We start from the raw sequence: 18,214 nt of genomic DNA, 5'->3' as shown, positions 1-18,214 counted from the left end.
GTAAGTAAATGAGGAAGAGAAGACAATCTGTGACCTAGCTCTCTGCTTTTTAATAAAAGTTTATTGACTCCAAAGTGATACTAGCTGCAATAGCTCCAAGGAAGTAATGATGACATTTGCTTTTTCTTAAAGTGGTTCTTAAATTGGGGATGCTGGTTGTTAAACTAATGGAATCACTTTCGTTTTTTTCCTCCTCTGAATAGCATGTAAAACAATTAGGTTTACTTACCTTTCATTTTCTTCTTAATCTCATGCAATCTGTCCTCCACTGCTCTTGTAATATTGAACTACCTGGGTTTCTGTATTGTTCTGTCACCTTTAAAGTCTGTGTTTCTACCAACAGTCTTTTCAAGGCAATCTTGGCCTTTTGTGGGTTTTTCTGCTAAGGAAGATTAGCCCTGAGCTAACATCTGTTGCCAGTTGTCCTCTTTTTTTGCTTGAGGAAGATTAACCCTGAGCTAATATCTGTGCCAGTCTTTCTCCACTTTTTATGTGGGTTGCTGCCACAGCGTGGCTGACAAGTGGTGTAGGTCTGCACAGGGGATGTGAACCCGTGACCCAGGCCTCTGAAGCAGAGCACGCTGAACTTAACCACTATGCCACAGGGCCAGCCTTGCAATCTTGGGTTTTGCTATGAAACAAAACCCTCAAATTCTTTCAGCCTCTACACATTACTCAATTCCAAAGCCACTTCCACCTTTTTGTTGCTTGTTATAGTAGAACCCCAATTCCCAGTACTAAAATCTGTGTTAGCTTCCTCTGGCCACTCTAACAAAGTACCACAAAGTAGGTCGCTTAAAACAGCAAATTTATTGTCTTATGGTTCTGGAGGCTAGAAGTCTGAATTCAAGGTGCCAGCAGAGCCATGCTTCCTCTAAGACTCTTGGTAGAATCTTTACTTCTTCCTTGCTTATGGTGGTGGCTGTCAATCCTTGGCATTCCTTGGTGTGCTGTTGCATTGCTCACGTCCATCTTCACATGTCAGTCTTCCCCCATGTGTCCCTGTCTTCACATGGCCTTTTCCTCTTCTCTTAAGGGTAACAGTCGTGTTGGATTAGGGCCTACTCTAATGACCTCATCTTAATTTGATTACATCTACAAAGACCCTATTTCCAAATAAGGTCCCATTTACAGGTACTGGCGATTAGGACTTCAACATGTCTTTTGGGGTGGACACAAATCAAGGCATAACAATATGGATATACCACATTTTATGTACCCATTCATGAGTTGACAGACATTTATTTAGGTTGTTTCTACTTTTTGACTATCATGAATAATACTGCTGTGAACATTCAAGTATAAGTTTTTTTGTGAACGTATGTTTCCTTTCTCTTGGGTATAGACCTATGCGTGGAATTGCTAGGTCATATGATAACTCTATGTTCAACTTTTTGAGCAACTGCCAGACTGTTTTCCGACGTTTTAAATTCCCACCAACAATGTATAAGAGTTACAATTTTTCGACATCCTTGTCAACACTTGTTATTGACTGTCTTTTTTGACTCTAGCCATCCTACTGGGGTGAAATAGTATCTCACTGAGATTTAGGTTTGTATTTCCCAGATGGCAAATTATGTTGAGCATCTTGCCAGGGCCTTAATGGCCATTTATCTGTCTTCTTTGGAGAAATGTCTATTCAAATCCTTAGCCTATTTTTAAATTAGTTTTTTTCATTGTTGAGTTATGAAAGTTCTTTATATGTTCTAGATACTAGCCCCTTATCAGATATATGATTTGCAAATATTTTCTCCAATTCTGTGGGTTGTCTTTTTTTTTTGATAGTGTCTTTTCCTTTTCTCTCTTTAAAATAATTTTTTAGTTTTTATAAAAGTGATGAATATGTAAAATTTAAGAAGTCAAATATTGTTACACAGAAACCAGTAAGTGTCTCCTTCCTTCTACATATCCCCGATTCCTGTTCCCCAGAGATAAGCACCTTTAATCATTTTAGCTATTTGTTCTGAAATTTACCTCTATGTTTCTAAATAACAAGTTTAAACTGCTATTTATTTTTTTTTTTCTCTTTGGAGATATTATTTATTGACTTTTTACTAGGGAAGTTGAGAACTAAGCTCCCCTTACACACTATTCCTCTCAGAATTTTGGTGAATCAGGTTTTCACCTTTGATGTTATTATAACTATATAAAACTTGTCCACAGCTGAGCCTTCTAATATAATACTATATGATTACATTGCCTTTCTTTCTTAGTTTTTCTTGAAATTAGTAACTGCCTTATTTTCATTATCATTGGCTAGTTTCCTACATATCTGTTTCCAAACTCAGAGCAAAACTGAAGTCTACCAATTTCGTTTTTTTCCGAGCAACATCTTTTCTGGAGCAGTTGAACCTTTTGCTTTAGTCCAGACTAGTTTTCCAGGCTGGCTGCACAAATGCTGACCTGTATTTGCCCTTCACCCTCATCTCTGCCTCTCCTGTGTCGGATTACTTGTCTCCCTGATTCCCATGTTTTTTTCTTTTGTGGCTCATCTTGTTTTGGTGGAGCACATTCTTCTACAGCTTTCCACTAAAGGGTGTACGGCAGATGAGAGACTGTATCTCTGAAAATATCTATTTGCCTTTATAGTTAGATGATAGCCTGGCTAGGAATGGTATTCTAAGCTAGACATTTTTTTCAAAGCTTCAAGATATTATACCATTGTCTTCTCACAGCAATGCTCCTTAGAAGTGAGGTGCCATTCTGATTTTCTGTCCTGTATATGTGAACTGTTTTTTCTCTCTGAGATTTTTCTTTTCATTAGCATTGTGCTGAACTTACATCATAATGTGCTGTAGTATGGGTTTTGTGTTGGGTACTTGGTGGAGCCCTTTCAACCTAGTAACTCATGTACCTTACTTGTGGAAATTTTCTTGGTTTTTTTTCCCCCTTTTAATTTCTTCCATCTGTTTTCTGTATTCTCTCTTTGTTGAAGATCATATTAATGTAACTGTTGGGCCATTTAGACTATTCTCTTAATTTTCTTATCTTTTCTCCCCTCAATTTCTATCTCTGAATTTTTATTCTACTTTCCAGGCAACTTTTTGCAACTTAATCTTTGCTATTGCTCATTTGATATCCAAGAGCTTTTAGGAGTTTTCTGAATGTTCCTTTTTTAATGTATTATAACTTCCTTCTGTTGTTATTCCATGTTTGCAATAACTTATGTTTCTGAAGGAGCTCTTTGTGGTCATTCGGTTTTTGTTTTGTTTTTACATTTTCTGCTACCTGTTTCCTGTTTCTGATTTGGTGTCTGCCTTTGATGTTATAGTTTTTTTTAACATATGTAAAATACTTGAAACAGTGCTTAGCACACAGGATATACTCAGTATGTTAAATATTGTTATCTGATGGATGGACTGGAAGAAAGGAGGGAATGGTGGCAGAGTGACAAATCTTTGTAAGTGGTCTGAGCAAGAGATGGGGAGGGTCTGAACTTAAATAGTTTCAGGAGATGGTGAATGTATAGAATATTAGAGAGACATTCCTAAAGTTTCTACATGAGAAGTAAGGTAGATATAAAGAATGACCTAGAGGTTTCTGGCTTGAGATATTTGGCATCTTCTATAACTGAAATTGAGAAGACAGGAGAAAGAGCATTATTGAGGGAACAGCATTGAGTACCATTTTGGACTTGAGCAGTGTGAGGTGGCCTTGGCCTGTCACTAAAGCATGTTCACAATCTGTCTTCTACCAAAATAGTAGGCTCTTTTCTGTTTTTTTTAACACAGTCATAGAATATTCATAAGTCTCAGCGTTCCACTTCTCTTTTGAGAAATCACAATTAAACTTGCCTAAATTGTCTGAAACATCTTCCTTCAGTTCTCTCTTAAGATGTAAGAGATGTAAGTTCATGAGCTTATGAATATGTGTATATGACTTTAAGAGCAGATGAAGGCCTCAATATGTTAAGAAAAGTGAGAACAAATACATACCAGATTGGTAAAGTTGATTACCTTAGCAGAGTGGTTTTTGGCAGGGGGATTATTAACTTTTTAACCATCTTTGTATTGTTTTGTTTCAAAGAACTTTGTATTATTCTTGTAAATAAAGCTAATTTTTTTAAACTTAAATAATCAAGGGAAAGTTATTTTGGCAAACCCTAGTTTTCACCAGCTATTTTGAAAAATAGTCTAAGTAACAAACAGAAAGGAAATACTGTTTAATCTTTGTAATTATGTAAAATGTGAAATTTTTTCTTTTGAGGTCTGAATTCTGAGTTTCTCTACAGGTTTTACAGCTCTTTAAAACATTGCACAGGACCAGACAACAAGTTTTTAAAAATGATGCCAGAGCATTAGAAGGTAAGGTTATTTTTTTCCCCTGTGGAGCAAGTCCATTCTTGAGATGAGTGCTAGTATATCCAAGAGACCCTGTATGGTCAAGACCCATCTTGAGGAATGACCTTCATTATCTCTCCCCTTAATGTCATAATGTAAAGGTGAGTTTATATTACACTTTTTTGAGGTGTATCTGCTTAAAGAAAAATTTTAGATCAAGTCTTCATAAAGAATCAGAAGAAAAAAAGGATCAGAATTTCAGTGTGCTGCATTGCTTGCCTTATGTTCAAGCCATTAAACTCATTTCTCTATTATATGATCAAATTTTCACAGTCTCAATGGCCAGATACAGTAGTTCCCTCTTGTCCGTAATATTTAAATTGCCTGCCATTCTGAGTAGCGTGGTGAAATCTCACACCTTTCTGCTTGCTTTAAATGTTTTTAAGTGAAATAATTATAAGAACAGCTAACATTGCATATTTACTAGGTGCTTTACATGGATTGTTACGTTAAATGCTCACAGCAACACAGTAAGGCAGTTTGTCAGTTAGTTTAGACTAAATTATGGTGCTGTGATGATGCCAAAGTCTCAATGGTGTAGTGAACAAAAGTTTTATTTTTCACTCACTCTACATATCAACCAAGGCACTCAAAATTATACTTATATCTCCTCTTTGCTACCATATCTTTATTTTAATTGTGTGTGTGTATGGTTTAACATGTTTATATGTATTGAGTTTTGCCATTTTTAAAAAGAGAATTTTAATTTAAATCCTGAGATTTATAGAAACAATATTAAATTAGATTGATTAGAATCCAATAGCTAGAAGTACGCAAATGAAATTGGAAGTAAAAAGCAGGAGCAAAAATATTAGAGCACTGAAGATTTATATTAGGTGTAACTACAAATTTGCCTGTCAAAAACTTTCCAAGAGACTTTTTTATTAAATTTATTTTTTATACTTTATTTATATATATATTTTTTATACTATTTTTTTATACTATACTTTTATTTTTATACTTTGTCTTACATGGAGCAGAACTGTTTCCTCTACTAGAGAAATTGTCATTCAAAATGAAGAACATGTAAATTGTTGGGACAGGAATTATAAATTAGAAAAGCAAATAACTGTATGTGTATTTTTCTCTTTCTAGCAGCCAGAATAAAGATAAATGAAGAATTCAAAAGCAATAAAAGTGAAACTTCTCCTAAGAAAATAGAAGAGGTACAGTAATTGAGTTTTTCAGTTATCATAAAACATAAATTTTCTCAGCAACTAGAGGAAATGATGAAAATAGAGGGGTTATATGAAATAAAAACCAATACTTGATAGTTAAAACCATCACAACTGTAGATAACCATCACTTGTTTGGTATGGCTTACCTCCTCAGGGTCATCTGCCTACACCCATAAAACAGCAGGTTGCCTGGTAGAAAGAACATGGATGTAGCCATGGTCAAAGCAAGAGCAACCCAAAAACCCACAGAAATTCTAACTTCACCTAAGGCAAGCGACTGAAACTAAGGAGAATGAGTGTTATAGTAACTCAGAACTACAGAGGGAACTCCTGCTCATTTAGCTTAACTAGATAGATAGTTTTTTTTTCAATTTCTATCTTGGCAGTGGAAGTTAACCAGCCAGAGTTTATGAACATGATTGCTTTGCCTTCTGTATTTACATTTTAGTCACTTGCTCTAGATGAAGACAGTCTACTGACACTAGTCTGTGAGCTCGCTAGTGTTCTTAATGTTCATTAATGTACTTGTTTTTTTTTTTTGAGGAAGATCAGCCCTGAGCTAACATCTGCTGCCAATCCTCCTCTTTTTTTTTTTTTAAAGATTTTATTTTTTTCCTTTTTCTCCCCAAAGCCCCCTGGTACATAGTTGTATATTCTTCGTTGTGGGTCTTTCTAGTTGTGGTATGTGGGACGCTGCCTCAGCGTGGTTTGGTGAGCAGTGCCATGTCCGCGCCCAGGATTCAAACCAACGAAACACTGGGCCACCTGCAGCGGAGCGCGCGAACTTAACCACTCGGCCACGGGGCCAGCCCCCCAATCCTCCTCTTTTTGCTGCAGAAGAGTGGCCCTCAGCTAACATCCCTGCCCATCTTCCTCTACTTTTTTATATGTGGGACGCCTACCACAGTATGGCTTGCCAAGCAGTGCCATGTCTGCACCCGGGATCTGAACTGGCGAACCCTGGGCTGCCAAATTCGAACGTGTGCACTTAACCACTGCGCCACCAGGCCGGTCCCCATTAATATACTTTTAATGTTCATTAAAAAAAATGCACAATGATTCTTTTGCTGTATAAAATCATACCACATATACGCATTGTCTCTGTCTTGAGCTTCCTAAGTGTTCCTATATCTGGCTTTGTATAAACGTAGACAAAGGATCCTTAGGAAGAAAATGAAAAATGGAAAATTATTTGAAAGGGTAGTTATGGTTCTAAGAATTGGTTTGGTAAAGAGGAAAGTACAGATTAGAGAAATTCTTCAATGGTTAATAAAATTTCCACATGTTAAAAAAAATTGATAAAGATGCATTTATATTTAGTAAAGAAAAATGCTATTTTTGAAATAGTAAATATCTGTAATGAATAAAGCTGATGAGACAAAATGACATAGCCTAAGTATTTATGTCCCTACAATATAAGGAAAGCATATGATAGGGCAAATAGGAACTGAATTTTTATTCATGGGAGAAGTGAAGATGACATTATGATCAAGTCATGACTTGAAGAGAAGTTAAAAGTTATATTTGGAAGTTGGTACTATTTGCTATTCAGTAGACTGGTTAATAACAATATGGTAATTACTTTTAAATTTTGAAATTATGCTTTAAAAACTTTTAAATTGAGGTCTGTTTATATCAACTAAACTGGGAAAATAAACTATAATCTCCCAAATTCATTGTACTTGTAGAGCACTGATTTAACATTAAGCAATCTAGAAATTAGATGTTTATTATATACAAATGTATATTTTGTACTTTCTGTAACTCTCTGTATATTAAATATTCAGGAGTTTTTAGATAATTGCATTGTCACGTATTAGAGGGTTTATGAAATCTTGGCACCAAAAGGAATCTTAAGCATCCTCTAGACCAGCAATTTTCAAACTTTTTGGTCTCAAGACCCTTTTACCTTCTTAAAAATTGAGGACCCCGAAAAGTGCTGTTTATGTTTTAATGTCTATAAATATTTACCATATTAGAAATTAAAACAAATTTTTTAAATATATATTGATTAAATCCTTTTAAAATAATAATAAGCCCATTATGTGTTAACAAACACAACATTTATGAAAAATATATTTTCGAAAGAATTTAGTGAGAAGAGTGGCATTGTTTTACATTTTTGCAAATCTTTTTAATGTCTGGCTTAATAGAAGTCAGCTAAATTCTCATAATCTGCTTCCTCATTCAATCTGGTGCAATGTTTTCTAGGTTGAAGTATATGAAGAAAATTCAGCCTCACACAGATAGGGGTATCGCCTTTTCAAATAATTGTGAATATTCTTTGATACTACACCTCAACAAGTGGTAGATTTCCTTAAAGTTTAGTTGTAATGTGTAATTCAGTTATCTGTTAGACCATGAATATAATGTGTGTGTGTATATATATATATATATGTGTATGTATGTATGTATGTATCTACATATATATTTTTTTTTGGTTCCGAGGTTCTTACAGGCCCCGTCTGCTCATCCCTTCTGATCTCCCCTATTCTTTGTTCCTCATCTAGCCTTGTTTTCAGCCTTAAATCTGGGACTTGACTCAGTTTATACACCTCTAATGAGTGAGGAGGCTCATTTTTTTTCCTTTCTCTACCCTGCTAAGGCTGTCTCTACCCTTCTCAGGTCTGTCAGGAACTGAGGCTTTGCTCTTCCACAGTCTTTTCCATATCAATTAATAGCAGCTTCCTCCTTTTGAATGCTCAGACCAAAAACCTTGATGCTCTCTTTCTTGATTGCTTTCCTTTTCTCACACTTACATCCAGTCTGCCAGTAAATCATATTGGCTTCACCTTCAAAATATATCCAGAATTTGACCACTTCTCATCCTCCCCATTGTTATCTCCTGGTTCAAGCCATCATATCTCAATGGATTGTTACAACAGCCTCCCACTGGGTCTCCCTGCTTCCTACCTGACTGCAGCCTATTCTCAATAATTTTAAAGGCAGAGTGAGCCTTTAAAAAAAGGCATATCCCATCACTGCTCTATTCACAACTCCCATGGCTTATCATCCCATTCAAAGTAAAATCGAAAGTCCTTGCCATGACCTATGAGACTCTATTGTCTGACTCCTGTTAACTTCCCACCTCAACTCACCACATCCCTCTCACTCTTCCAATTTTTGCCTTCTTTGAGGGTGCTTGAATTTACCAAGAACTTTCCTGTCTCAGGGCCATTGTGCTGTTGCTTCTTCCTAGGATATTCTTCCACATGCCCTCAAGTCTTCATTTATTCGGCCAATAGATTGTATTCCCTTTGAATGGATCTTTTACCCATGCATGATTTTATAACATCGTGCACTGATGATTTGGAAAATACAGGTTCATCAAGTAATGCAGATCTTACAAATGTTGATATAGTTCAATATGTAATATTTTTTTTTTTTTTTTAAAGATTTTATTTTTTCCTTTTTTTTCTCCCCAAAGCCCCCCGGTACATAGTTGTGTATTCTTCGTTGTGGGTTCCTCTAGTTGTGGCATGTGGGACGCTGCCTCAGCGTGGTCTGACGAGCAGTGCCATGTCCGCGCCCAGGATTCGAACCGACGAAACACTGGGCCGCCTGCAGCGGAGCGCGCGAACTTAACCACTCGGCCACGGGGCCAGCCCCCAATATGTAATATTTTAAAGATATATATTAATATCAATATCATCTCATCAGAAAAATCTTTAAGTATTGGGAAGCTGTCAGGCTTACAGCAGCAGATACAATTTCTGCAGAATTTCAGTTTTTGCTTGAAAACTTGAGTTTTATCATTGTCAGCAGATGCTGTCAGTTGTTTTCTTGAAGTGACAGACTCACTTCACTCATTTCCAAGAAAATGTCTGCCACATACCCAAGACTGAATAGTCATAGTTTATCTGTCAGTGATTCATTGAAGTAAAAATGGTATTCCATGGAGAAACATCTACTTCTGCTCACAACTCAAACAATAGGCTCTAGTATTATGAAAATAATTTTGACTTCATGGGTGCTGTGAAGAGGTCTCAAGGTCCCTCAGGAATCCACAGGTTTGAGAATCGCTCTTCTAGTCCAGTTTTCATCTTGCATATGATGAGTTCTGAAACTTAGAGAGACTAAGTTATTAACCCCAAGGCCATACTCTTAATGACAGAGCCAGAGTTGGAATCCAAGTACTCTGGTTCCTAATCCATTACTCTTTCTAGTGTTCAGAACATCCAATAATATAAAAGAAAGATTCAACCCTCCCCTGCCAAAAAAACTGTAGATTTGAGGGCTGGCTCGGTAGCGTAGTGGTTAAGTTCAGCGTGCTCCACTTCGGTGGCCCAGAGTTTGCAGGTTCAGATCCTGGGTGTGGACCTGCACTGCTCATCAAGCCATGCTGTGGCGGTGACCCACATACAAAATTGGGGAGGATGGGCACAGATGTTAGCTCAGGACCATTCTTCCTCAAGAAAAGAGGACGATTGGGGGCTGTCCCCATGGGTGTAATAGTTAAGTTCAACACGATCTGCTTCTGCAGCCCAGGTTCAGATCCCAGGCACGGACCTACCACTCATCAAGCCATGCTGTGGTGGCCACCCACATACAAATTAGAGGAAGATTGGCACAGATGTTAGCTCAGGGCAAATCTTCCTCAAGCAAAAAAAGAGGAAGATTGGCACAGATGTTAGCTTGGGCCAATCTTCCTCACCAAAAAATAAACAAAACTGTGGATTTTAAACACATTGTAAAATATATATTACAAAAAAATCTAAATCTGTTTTGGAACAAAATATGGAGTGGATGGATAAAGTTAAAAGTATATGGGTGTCTTGAGCTTTCTGTATACTTGGGATGGTTACAAAAAGTTAAAGACAGTATTATCTAAAAAGAAATTGTAGCAAACCTATAGTTTTCAAAAACAGTACATTTGTATGAACCATTGAAAAAACACCCAAAGGATTTATTCTGTTTGTTTGGTTTTCTTAACAGCTAATAAAAATAGGTTCCGATGTTGAATTGTTGCTCAGAACATCTGTTATACAAGGTATCCACACAGACCACAATACACTGAGTAAGTAAAATTAAAGAAAAATGTTTTCTGACTGCAGTGTGTTTTAAAAATTGAACAATTACAGTGCTTTTAATGCTGAGTGGTAAAACAGCTTGATTTTGCCAGACAATGTGGTATATCTTGCATACATTTGCAAGGCTACCATTTAAAAATGCTGAATTATGAAACTTCGTTTTACCAGATTTTTTTTTCTTTTTTAATTTATTTTTTCTTTTTACTCTTAACCACTGGTTATATTACCAAAATACAGGTACAAAGACAGTATGACTATTTTTGTTGTATTTATTTGGCATTCCTAATTATTCTAGTTCGTTTATAACCTGCCTAGACTCAGTCTGTTTCCTTTCCTTTTATTCTATGATTAGAGCTATTTTAATTCAGAAGAATTGGGATTAGAGGAAATAGAAATGCAGTTGAGCATCGTCCATAATACCTCCAGACTCCTGGTGAGGCTTCAGCAGAATCGCATTTCACATTATATTTTGTTTTAATTTCCTGAAGTATATTTGGAGGTAACAACAACGAAAAAAAGATGGTATTCAAAACTTTTGAAAGGTATCTTTATCTTTAAGGTAAACTAGTGAAGTGCACAAACAGAAAAGTGCACAATTTGTAACTACAGTCCAGTGAATTTTCACAAAGTGAAATATCCATGTAGCCAACATCCATATCAAGTTATATCATATGACTAGTATCCCAAAGCCCCCTCATATTCCTCTCGGTCACCCCCTTCCCACAAACGTAACCACTATCCTGACTTTTAACATTATAGATTTTTAACTTAGTATAATAAAGTGTTTGAACTTTATATAAATTGAATGATATAGGATTACTGTTTTGTCTGGCTTCTTTCAACATTTTATTTGTGAGATTTATCTATATTGTTGTGTATAGCAATATTTCTATGAATATTATTTTACTATACCACAGTTTATCCATTCTACTATTCATTTGTATTGTTCCTAATTTTGGATGATAATGAATAATGATTCTATGAACATTCTTGTATGTACCTTTTGGTTTAAAATAGATATACATGTATACACACACACAAATAAATATACATATAAAATGCATTTTCTTAGGTGTATGTATATCTAGCAGTGAAATTTCTGGGTCATAGAGTTTGTGTTTATTCAGATTTAGTAGATGCTGCTAACCAGTTTTCCAAAGTGGTGAGACTAATTTTACACTTACAGCACTGGCGTCTGAGAGCTCCAGTTGCTTTACATCCTCACCAACGCTTGGTACTGTGCATCTCTTAGGCTTTCTGATGGTTGTGTAACGGTATCACGTTGTGATTTTAATTTGCATTTCTCTGGTAACTAGTGAAGTATTAGCACTTTTTCAGTTGTTTAATGGCCACTTGGATATTCTCTTTTATGAAGTCGCTGTTCAAGTCTTTGACCATTTTCTAAGAGGTTATCTGCCTTTTTATTATTGATTTGAACTAATTTTTTTTATGTTCTGAATACAGATCCTTTGCTGAATATTTGCATTACAACAACCTTCTGCTTTGTGGCTTTCTTTTTTGTTCTGGTAATGTTATCTTTTGATGAGAAGTTTTTAATTTTAATGTAGACCAGTTTACCCATTTTTTCTTTTATGGTTAGTACTTTTGAATTCTGTGTAAGAAATCTTTGCCTATCTCAAGCAAAATCATGACGAGATCTCCTATGCTTTCTTCCAATAGCCTTATTGTTTGATCTTTTCCTTTGGTTGTTTATATCAACTAGAGTTGATTTTTGTATATGATGTGAGATAGAGGTCAAGATTTCTTTTTTTCCATGTGAATATTCAGGTGATCCAGCATCATTTATTGAAACAACCACTCTTTCCCCCTACACTGCAGGATCACCTTTGTCATAAAATCAAATAACTATATATGTGTGCTTCTGTTTCTAGACTTTGTAACCTCTTCAGTTAGTTTGTTTTTCTATCTTTGCATCATATACCATAATGTCTAAATTACTATAGCCTTATAATAAATTTTGATATCCAGTAGCGTAAATCCTGTAGGACTTTTTAAGTTATTTTTAGTTCATGAGGATTTATCAGAAATTATTTCATCTGAGTTAGCTTTATAAGGACAATAAACGTGGTTAATCCTAGATTGAAAATTTGTAGTCATTAGCTTTAATCTTAATAATGATCTTTAGAGCTTCTGTGTAGTATAGCTGAGATTTTACACAGGTAATCACAGCTAAGTATTATTTTCATTATATGAATAAAAATTTCGTTTATTTCAAATGACTAAATTTGATATCTATATTTCAAATGCCTGGTTTTAGATATGATAATATTCATTTAAATTTCTTTTTATCTTTTGGTTTTCTGTATAATTTAATTTTCTCACAGGATTGAACATTTTGACTTTTTAATGATTATTAGTAGGTATTATATATTAGTATATTATATTATATATATTAGTATATAATACTATATTGCCTTAATAATGGCCTTATTCTTTCCAGCAAGATATGTATGGATCTCTTTTTCCTACTTTATGCGTATAGGTCCAAGATATAACAAATTTGATTCTTTAATCTCTGTTTTAAAAAAGTTGCTTTGAGCAGAATTCCTCCACATATTTTAGCAGTCTGTACGGGCACATAGAAATGAGAGGAATTAAAATTCTGCTTCTTGGGGCCAGCCCTGTGGCTGAGTGTTTAAGTTCGTGCGCTCTGCTGCAGCAGCCCAGGGTTCAGATCCTGGGCGCAGACATGGCACCACTCATCAGGCCACGTTGAGGCGGCGTCCCATATGCCACAACTAGAAGGACCTGCAACTAAGATATACAACTATGTAACACGGGGGATTTGGGGAGATAAAGCAGAAAAAAAAAAAAGATTGGCCACAGTTGTTAGCTCAGGTGCCAATCTTTAAAAAAAAGAAATTCTGCTTCTTGGCTAGAAAATAGAGAGTTGTGATTGTGTGTTTCTAAAAAATATAAGATAATGTCCCAACATGAAAAATCATAGAAATTGAAAATAATATAATGAAACTTCGTCTGCAAGAGTAATCACCTTGTATGCATGAATTCTAAATCCATCTCTATTTTTCCTTCCCCTCCAAATAATAGCTACGGTAGAAAGTAAATATTGACTCCCAGTAAGAACTCTTTATTGTAAATAATTTCTCATTTTTTCCTTTTTAAAAAAATCACTTCCCTTATGCTTACAGATAATTTCAACGTTCTTTATTACAGACATAATAATTTCATCATTTGAGAAAAACTCCTTATTTTTAAAATCTTTAAAAAATATTGGGTAAACTACAGGCATACCTCGTTTTATTGTGTTTCGCAAATATTACGTTTTCTTGCAGATTAAAGGTTTGTGGCAACCCTGCATCAAGCAAGTACATCGGCAGCAGTTTTCCAAAGGCATTTGCTCAGTTCATGTCTCACTTGTACATTTTGCTAATTCTCACGATACTTCAAACTTTTTCATTACTGTTATATTTGTTATGGTGATCTGTAATTAGTGATCTTTGATGTTACTATTGTAATTGTTTTGAGGTGCCACAAACCATGCCCATATAAGATGACAAACTTGATCAGTAAATACTCTGTGTTCTGCCTGCTCCACCAACTGGCCATTCCACTGTCTCTCTCCCTCTCCTCGGGCCTCCCTAGTCCCTGAGACATAACAATATTGAAATCCAGCTAATAAACCTTTAATGGCCTTTAAGTGTTCAAGTGAAAGGAAGAGTCGCACGTGCCCACTTCAAATCAAAAGCTACAAATGATTAAGCTTAGAGAGGAAGGCATGTCGAAAGCCAAGATGGGCCCCAAGCTAGGCCTCTTACACCAAACAGTTAGCCAAGTTGTAAATACAAAGGGAAAGTTCTTGAAGGAAATTAAAAGGACTACTCCAGTGAACATATGAATGATAAGAAAGCAAAACAGCCTTATTGCTAATGAGAAGAAAGTTTTATTGGTCTGATAGAAGCTCAAACCAACTACCACATTCCCTTAAGCCACAGTGTAATCCAGAGCAAGGCCCTAACTCCCTTCAATTCTATGAAGGCTGAGAGAGGTGAGGAAGCTAGAGAAGAAGAGTTTGAAGCTAGCAGAGGTTCATTCATGAGGTTTAAGGAAAGAAGCTATTTCCATAACATAAAAGTGCAAGGTGAAACAGCAAGCACTGGTGTAGAAGCTGCAGCAAGTTACTCAGAAGATCTAGCTAAGATAATTAATGAAGGCAGCTACAGTAAACAACAGATTTTCACTGTAGACAAAACAGCTTTCTATTGGAAGAGGATACCATCTAGGACTTTCATAGCTAGAGAGAAGTCAATGCCTGGCTTCAAAGCTTCGGAGGACAGGCTGACTGTTTTGTTAGGGGCTGATGCAGCTGGTGACTTTAAGTTGAAGCCAGTACTCATTTACCATTCTGAAAATCTTAGAACCCTTAAGAATTATGCTACATTTATGCTGCTTGTGCTCTACAAATGGAAAGCAAAGCCTGGCTGACAGCACATCTGTCTACAACATGGTTTACTGAATATTTAAGTCCACTGTTTGATACCTGTTGCATAGAAAAAAAGATTGCTTTCAAAATGTTGCTGCTCATTGGCAATGCGCCTGGTCACCCGAGGGCTCTGTGGAGATGTACAAAATGAATGTTGTTTTTGTGTCTGCTAACACAGCATCCAATCTGCAGCCATGGATCAAGCAGAAATTTTGACTTTCAAGTCTTATTATTTTAAGAAATACATTTCATAAGGCTATAGCTTCCATAGATAGTGATTTGTCTTATAGATCTGGGCAAAGTCAATTGAAAACCTTCTGGAAAGGATTCACCATTCTAGATGCCATTAAGAACATTTATGATTCATGGGAAGAGGTCAAAATATCAGCATTACAGGAGTCTGGAAGAAGTTGATTCCAACCCTCATGGATGACTTTGAGGGGTTCAAGACTTCAGTGGAAGAAGTAACTAGACGTGGTAGAAATAGCAAGAGAATTAGAATTAGAAATGGAGTCTGAAGATGTGACTGAATTGCTGCAATCTCATTAACAAAGGAGAAATTGCTTCTTCTGGATGAGTAAAGAAAGTGGTTTCTTGAGATGGAATCTGCTCCTGTTGAAGATGCTATGAAGATTGTTGAAATGACCATAAAGGATTTAGAATATGACACAAACCTAGTTGATAAAGCAGCGGCAGGGTTTGAGAAGATTGACTCCAATTTTGAAAGAAGTTCTACTATGGGTAAAATGCTATCAAACAGCGTTGCATACTGCTGCAGAAAAATCATTCTTGAAAAGAAGAGTCAATCAATGTAGCAAACTTCAGTGTTGTCTCATTTTAAGAAATTGCCACAGCTACTCCAACCTCCAGCAGCCACCACTCTGATCAGTCAGTAGCCATCAGCATCGAGGCAAGACCCTCCACCAGCAAAAAGATTATGATTCACTGAAGCCTCAGATGATGGTTAACATTTTTTAGCAATAAAGTATTTTTTGATTAAGGTATATGCATTTTATTTTAGACATAATGTTATTGCACATTAGTAGACTACAGTATAGTGTAAACATAACTTTTATGTGCACTAGGAAACCAAAACGTGTGATTTTGCTTTATTGACATACTTTATTGCAGTGGTCTGGAACCAAACCTGCAATGTCTCTGAGGTATGCCTGTATTTTTCTTTCCAAATATTCCCTACTTTTTTGTATTTTTTGAGGTATGATCTCAGGTGCATGAACTTGGATTAGTCATTTTTTATTCATACCATTCTCATCATTTGTCCAGTCTAGCCTTCCTAGATATTCTATAGAAAAATAATAACTATTATTTAGAAAAATACTGAAACTAACTCGTTATTCTACACTTACTTTCTCATTGATTATTGACATTTGTCAAAGCCCTCTTTATCCTATGGACATTGGTCAGCTAGTTTCAGTTTTGGCCTTTATCAAACATATATTCTGGGCCAGCCCCAGTGGCCTAGTGGTTAATTTCAGCACGCTCCACTTCGCTGGCCTCGGTTCAATTCCTGGGTGTGGACCTACACCGCTCATCTGTCAGTGGCCATGATGTGGCAGTGGCTCACATAGAAGAAAAGGAAGATTGGCAACAGATGTTAGTTCAGGTGAATCTTCCTCAGCAAAAAAATACAAAAACAAACACATGCATTCTATAGACAGTGACCAAATTTATAAATAAAAATGGTACCAAGAAAATGCAGGACTTCAGGTGGCTGTATATTAGTGGTTCCTAGTTTTTGAGTAGCATTATCCATATTTTTTAACTTCTTATCTGGCAGATATGTGAGACAAACAAAATAGGGATGTGCTTCTGACCATGTGTAATACATTTTTTAAAAACTCTAGGAAGCTATTCTTTATTTCAAATGTGTTTTTAACTTCTGTTGTTTGGTTTTTTTATATTTGTCTTTGCCTAAAACTATCTTATGGTTTGTATTCTAAAGTAGGGTAATGTAATTCAACAGACATTTATGGGATGCCTGTTGTGCTACACACTCAGAATAGAACAATGGACAAGACAGATCTGGTTCCTGTCCTTGTGGAACTTAGAGTGCTGTGTATAAGATAGACAATTAAGTGTTCAGTCATAGTCCTTTGGGTGCCATGATAAGAGGGGCAGAGGTGTTGTTGAGGCACATAGGCGGAACTGCAAATCCAAAACTCGGTGGGTCAGGGACAGGTTCTTAGAAGAAAACAATTTTGTGTTCAAGTTCTCTAATTTGAACTTATTTATATTTGTGTGCTTGGTATATTTAGAGACATTTCTGTAACTGTGGACTTAAATATTTTAATATCCTATAAATTATGTCCCAGATGCCTCTATGATTGCCACACTATTATAAACTATGCCACCAGTAGGTTTTTTTAATTGGCATATAACACTGTATTAGTTTTAGTATAAGATAATGATTTTAAAAGCAATCCTGAGCAAGAAAAACAAAGCCGGCGGAATCACAATCCCCGATTTCAAAACATACTACAAAGCTACAGTGATCAAAACAGCATGGTACTGGTACAAAAACAGGTCCACAGATCAATGGAACAGAATTGAAAGCCCAGAGATAAAACCACACATCTATGGACAGCTAATCTTCGACAAAGGAGCAGAGGGCCTACAATGGAGAAAAGAAAGTCTCTTCAACAAATGGTGCTGGGAAAACTGGACAGCCACATGCAAAAGATTGAAAATTGACCATTCTTTTTCACCACACACCAAAATAAACTCAAAATGGATCAAAGACCTAAAGATTAGGCCTGAGACAATAAGTCTTTTGGAAGAGAATATAGGCAGTACACTCTTTGACATCAGTTTCAAAAGAATCTTTTCGGACACTGTAACTCCTCAGTTGAGGGAAACAATAGAAAGAATAAACAAATGGGACTTCATCAGACTAAAGAGCTTCTTCAAGGCAAGGGAAAACAGAATTGAAACAAAAAAACAGCTCACTAATTGGGAAAAAATATTTACAAGCCACTTATCCGACAAAGGGTTAATCTCCATAATATACAAAGAACTCACACTGCTTAACAACAAAAAAACAAACAACCCGATCAAAAAATGGGCAGAGGACATGAACAGACATTTCTCAAAAGAAGATATGAATATGGCCAATAGACACATGAAAAGATGTTCATCATCGCTAATCATCAGGGAAATGCAAATCAAAACTACACTAAGATATCA

The 18,214-nt window shown here is 36.0% G+C and overlaps 1 protein-coding gene across 3 annotated transcripts in view; it reads left to right on the top strand.

Moving 5' to 3' along the window:
• LYRM7 (LYR motif containing 7) overlaps window positions 1-18,214 on the top strand; it is a 30,429-nt gene that overhangs the window by 2,387 nt on the left and 9,828 nt on the right. For 2 of the 3 annotated variants that reach the window (XM_070571251.1, XM_070571252.1), the window contains exons 2-4: window positions 4,232-4,304; window positions 5,436-5,506; window positions 10,454-10,535. In XM_070571251.1, the coding sequence (XP_070427352.1) occupies window positions 4,232-4,304; window positions 5,436-5,506; window positions 10,454-10,535 (226 nt within the window). Of the gene's footprint in view, window positions 1-4,231; window positions 4,305-5,435; window positions 5,507-10,453; window positions 10,536-10,900; window positions 10,982-18,214 lie in introns of all 3 variants that reach the window. The other variant, XR_011525624.1, reaches the window with a different exon arrangement.

The sequence above is a fragment of the Equus przewalskii genome, chromosome 13, assembly GCF_037783145.1.
Source record: "Equus przewalskii isolate Varuska chromosome 13, EquPr2, whole genome shotgun sequence".
Lineage (NCBI taxonomy): Eukaryota > Metazoa > Chordata > Mammalia > Perissodactyla > Equidae > Equus > Equus przewalskii.
This window is presented reverse-complemented; position numbering and strand designations above follow the sequence as displayed.